Source organism: Acomys minous, assembly GCF_964271855.1.
Source record: "Acomys minous genome assembly, chromosome: 2".
NCBI classification, from domain to species: domain Eukaryota; kingdom Metazoa; phylum Chordata; class Mammalia; order Rodentia; family Muridae; genus Acomys; species Acomys minous.
In genome coordinates this window covers 82399079-82404851 of record NC_140484.1, presented here as the reverse complement: position 1 = coordinate 82404851, position 5773 = coordinate 82399079, and the positions used below count along the sequence as shown (strand labels likewise).

At 35.8% G+C, this 5773-nt stretch overlaps 1 protein-coding gene across 1 annotated transcript; it reads left to right on the top strand.

Moving 5' to 3' along the window:
• Window positions 1–3414: 3414 nt before the first annotated feature.
• Window positions 3415–4284, top strand: LOC311609737 (vomeronasal type-1 receptor 4-like; the record flags this gene model as incomplete). Its single annotated transcript, XM_084803068.1, has 1 exon — window positions 3415–4284. One exon carries the CDS (start codon window positions 3415–3417, stop codon window positions 4282–4284), a length of 870 nt encoding a protein of 289 aa, XP_084659194.1.
• Window positions 4285–5773: the final 1489 nt, after the last annotated feature.

Below are 5773 nucleotides of genomic sequence, written 5' to 3'. Positions count from 1 at the left end.
AAAAGCAAAACACCCTACATAGCTATGAAAATCCTGTAAAACATAAAATCTTCTGGAAGATTCTCCATCCCTGATTTCAAGCTGTATTATAAACCATCAGTAATAAAAATGATATGACATAGAAACAGACATGTGGATCAAGGGAATTGAATCAAAGACCTAGAAATTAATTCACATACCTATGGATACTTGATTTTTAATAAAAAAGCAAAACCCATACAGTGGAAAAAAGATAGCATCATTAATACATTTTTCTGCTCAAAATGGATGTTTGTCTCTAGAAAAATGCAAATAGATCCTTAATTATCACCATGGACAAAACTAAAGTCCAAGTGGATTAAAGATAGCAACATAAAACCGCACACACTAAATCTGTTAGAAGAATAAGTGGGAAGAGCCTTGAGCTTATTGGAACACCAGACAACTTCCTGAACAGAATACTAATAGCTCAGGCTCTAAGATCAACAAGTAATAAATGGGACTTCATGAATCTGAAAATCTTTAGGCAAAAGACACTGTCAACAAAACAAAGTGACAGTCTATAGACTGGTAAAAGATTTTCACCGACCCAAATCTTACAGAAGGCTAATAAACAAAATATATAAAGAAGTCAAGAATTTATACACCACCAAACCAAATAATCAAATTTTAAAATGTGGTCCAGAGAAAAAGAGTGAATTCTCAACAGAAGAATACTGAATAGCCAAGAAACAAAGAAATGCTTAACATCCCTACTCATCAGGGAATTGCAAATCAAAATAACTCTGAGGTTGCATCTTAAACCTTTTAGAATACCTGAGATCAAAAACTGAACTGAAAGCAGATGCTTTTGAGGACATGGATAAGGACAAGCTATAATCTTGTCCTTATTGTGCTACTTTCAAGAATATCACTATGATTTTTGGACAATCTGCTGTTTCAATGACATCTCTGCATTTCTTTGGTAGACACCTATTCCTCATACATGGTGCTATCCCATGCCAGTTAAAGAAAGATTGGTGTTTTCATGTCACAACTAAAAGTTTTCCATGCTCTGGTAGCTCAACTTAATTTCGTTTCTATACTTAATGAGTCATGACTCTAATTTAAGGAACAGATAAATTGGATTTGGTCCCCAGGCACCTCAGGAAATCATGAAATGGAATGATGCAAGCAGCTCTCACTGATATATGGGAAACATATATAAGAATTTCATAATCCTTACTGGTCTGCAGGGAAGTGAAAAGATAACAGTAGCACCACACTGCAGCATTTCACTGAGATGGATGTAAAAACTTGTAATTGTTCTTGATTCATTATGCTTGGGGAAAAGATGCTCAGAAACCTTAGCCTCAGCTCAAGAAAAGTTGTATACCCACTAATATGAAGGTGAAATTTTAATTGCAGGCCTGAGGGGGTATGAGGTCACAGAATTACATGCCCATATCTTAGGTGCTGGCTTCCTCCCTTCAAGATATATCATGGGGCAAAAGGCCTTGGTGTAGGTAAGCATTCTGGCAAGAAAAAGAGCTTATGGAGGGCATCCAATGGAGCCTATGAGTCAGAGACCACAAGGAAAACCCATCTGAAGACTCCAGATAAGCAAGGCTTCCAGAAAAGGCAACTTAGAATTGAACTACATCACAGAACAAAGCCACCTATCAATTAAAGAAACTTCTGGAACATAGACTTAGGACACAGGTAAAATGAACATGAATTTCTAGAATAAACAAAGTCTCTGACATTTTTATATTCAGGAGCTTTCCACTCATTGGAATTCTTGTAATTTATTTTTAAAAAGATAATGAAACCTGGCCCACTGTTTAACCATGATCTGGTGAATCTTTTTTATTTACGAATTGATTCTACAGTTTCCCCAGGTGTTCGTGAGAGAGTGGTAGGAATGCAAATGAACCATGAAATCTTATTTAAGTATTTGAACGCAAAGTCCTTGAGTAGACGATCTTAAACTCTGTCACACGAGGCCACTGATGGAGACTGCATCGACCCTGAAAGATGTAATCTGAGATCGTGAGAGGCTGCTTCCCTGCTAAAGCACTCTCAGGAAATGTTACACTGTAATTAGAACCATTGTTTAGCAATTCAAACATCAGCAGTCACATGTGGACCATCTTGTTTTCACAAATATTCTTTCTTAATTCTCTTTTCAGCAGAAATATATGTGATGGACTAATGTGAAAGTTGAGAATACAATGACCTGGAGGAGCAAACTGAAAGTTTGTTTGAATATTATATTACAGCTGTGGACTTAATGATTTTTCTAAAGAATGATATATATTAATTATTTGTTTTATAGCAGTGGACACCTGAAAGTGAAAATTTACTCAGCATATTTTTATTTTGTGTTAGAAAGCCTGCATGTATGCACATGCATTACATGTGTGCCTAGACTGCTCAGAGGCCAAAAGAAGGTATTAGAAACACAGGAATAGATATACTGTTGCTTGTAAGCTAACATTTATCCTGAGACCTGAACTCAGGTCTTCTGGAAAAGAAGACAGAACTCTTAACTGCTGAGCCCTCTCTCCAGCCTCAATTTCTTCAAGGGTTATAAAGCACATCACTTGATGTTGTCAAATGGCAGTGTGTACACATCATGCTAGAGTTGGGTTGTTTGCATACCTTAACCTTTGGTTCTAAGATACAGGTACTATGTAGTGCAAAATTTATCATCAGATCCAGAGTCATACTCAGCGTGATTCAAACCCTTTTACCTTTTGCTTTTTTCTCTTTCTGGAAATTAAGGCATGGCAGGAGAGTATGACTGGTTTCATTTGGGCCACTTTCTTATTTGCTTTTCTAACAAAAATATATGTAAATCTTTAGGTGATGTTCCGAAAATTGGGCCACGTTTGCATGAATAAATTACTTCCACTGAGACTCCTATCTTTGAGTTTATGTGTGCTGCTGTACATTACAATTTCCAGTGTTTATTATGCACACATCGTAACTTTCACTATAGACATGCAACATCCAGAATTTTGGAAAGGTAAAAATGTGTAAAAAATCAAACCTAAATATGTGGCTGGTCATTTTAAAGACTGGGGTGAATGATTTAACAGGTGGCTCTTAGTCCCAGTAGACTGTCAACTTTTTGTATTTTGTAATTAATGAAGCATGAATGTATAAACTCTTGAATCAGATAAGCATATACCTTTTTTTGTCATCTGCTTAACTAAGTAGTAGATTCTCCACAGATAGTAAATATTGACTAAATATTATATGTTTATATCAAATTAGGGGTGGTACATTATATACTTTCTAGAGGCTCATAATGCAGGTTTTAAAATCCCAGTAGAAAAATCAAGGAAACTTTGTGAATAACCTATATTTTGGATATATATAATGTACAATGAGATACAGCCCATGCCTCATCTTCCCACACCAGAATCCAAAAACCACAGATTTGACAGGATGGGGGTAAGTGACATCATAATAGGTGTGATCTTATTATCGCAGACTGTGGTTGGAGTCCTTGGCAACACCTTCTTAGTCTACCATTATCTGTCGCTTTACTTCATGGGATGCAAGTTAAAATTCACAGATTGGATTCTGCAGCACTTGATTGTAGCCAACTTCTTAACTCTCCTATGTAGAGGAGTTCCCAGCACTGTGTCAGCTTTTGTGTTGCAAGACTTTCTCAATGATTTTGGGTGCAAACTGATCTTCTACCTTCACAGAATAGGGAGGGGTGTGTCCATCAGCAGCACCTGCTATCTGAGTGTCTTCCAGGCCATAACCATCAGCCCAACGAGCTCCAGATGGACACAGCTGAAAGTCAGATCTCGCAATTATATTGCCTCTGCCATGTACATGAGCTGGATCCTGTCCTTCATAGTAAACATTACTTTTCCTATGTACATGACTGCAATATGGAACCATAAGAACATGACAAATATAAGAATGTATCCATATTGTTCTTCTGTTACTCATGGCATGGCCCTTGACATTTTCTATGCAGTATTACACTCAACTCCTGATGTGATGTTCATGGTGATGATGCTTTGGTCCAGTGGCTACATGGTTTGCATCCTCTACAGACACAAGAGGAAAATGAAGCACATTCATAAGAGCAACTTCTCTTTCAAGTCCTCGCCTGAGTTCAGAGCCACAAAGACTATTCTGCTCTTGGTGAGCACCTTTGTCTTTTTTTACACAGTTTCCTGCATCTTACAAATTAATAACTCTATTATGTTTAATCCAGACTCTTTCATTGTGAAAATGTCTTCAGTATTCTCTGCATGTTTCCCAACTGTAAGTCCCTTTCTTGTCATCACCCATTAACTCTGTGAGTCTCCCCTCTATTTTACCAGTGCAAACAACAACAACAACAAAAACAGTATATTCTAACCACACATTAACATACAGATGATGTGGTTTTGAATAATGTATACATTTATTCAATCATATCATATATAGACATATATTTAATCATGTCATAAAAACAGGTGGTGAGTGTTCATGAGCAAATATGTACATATGCAAATTCTTAATATATTTTAAGGTGTATATTTGTGTATCCTATATTTTTTGCATAAAGAATATTAATGAATTTATATAAATTATAAATGCTTCATAGTTTGATAATGAATGGTTTGAGTTACAATCTACTTTATTTATTTTACCGTTTTCTACAGCAAGAAGTTAAAATTTATTGGACAACTTCTATAACCACTTCTTTTGCCAAAACAAAAATCTAAATAAAGATATACAAATAGCATTTCATTGTCCTTATGCTCTGAACAGAAAATATTATGAATTCTGACTGGATTTGATTAACAAAGAACAGTCTTCATGTAAATATAGTATTAGTGGTACAGATGGAAGGTTTTTAGCAAACAACCCTGTAGGTTTCTTCTTACGGACATTTGTACAATATTTTAATGTTGAATTCTGTAAATCCTTGGTTTGAGGAATCCATCTGATTTACCAAATAAATAAAATATTATTTGATATTATAATTTGAGATAATTTTCTATAGGTGTTTATATGCTTATATATCCATATGTACAATGAAAAATTGGCTACCATCATCAATTACATAATATATTCTGCCTGGTAGTTCTATGTCATCAACCTAACTAGAGTGATTTGGAAAAGGAATTGAGAAAATGCTTGTGAACAGCTTGTCAGGCATTTTCTTGGTTAATGATTTATGAGGGAGGACCCTGATCAGAGTGAATGATGTAATCCTTTAGAAGGTGGTCCTGCGGTGTATTAGAAATGAAGCTGAGCAAGCCAGGACAAAGGTGCATGTAAGCAACTTTTATTCCTGGTTTCTGCTTCATACTTTGTCTTTAGGTTGCTACCTTGGGTTCCTGTCCTTCATTCTCTCAGTGATAGACTGTAGCTGAGAAATGTAAGATAAGCATAAATCCTTTCCTCTCAAATTTTTTTTATTGTTGTTGGTGTGGTCTTTTACCATAGGAATACTAACTCTAAAACCCATATGCTAAGAACATTTTTATTTGAGGTTAGAGCTTTTATGGTTTGTCTTAAGAAAACTCCACAAAAAAACATTTACACTTTAGAGCCAAGGAGGAGCTTCCACATATTTGGAAATGTTAATGTCAGAAAACCTGAACGTTGTGAGTCATCAAGGCACAGGACCCTCGTGTGTCTGCCTCTGTTATTACTACTGCACAAAGCTTCATTTAGGTCTAAATGGTTACAACAAAAGTCTTTAAGACCTAGAGACAACTTTCAAGACCTAGAACTGATTCATCTTATAATTGTAAATTTGTACAGCTTGACAAGTGGTTCCTTCCCCATC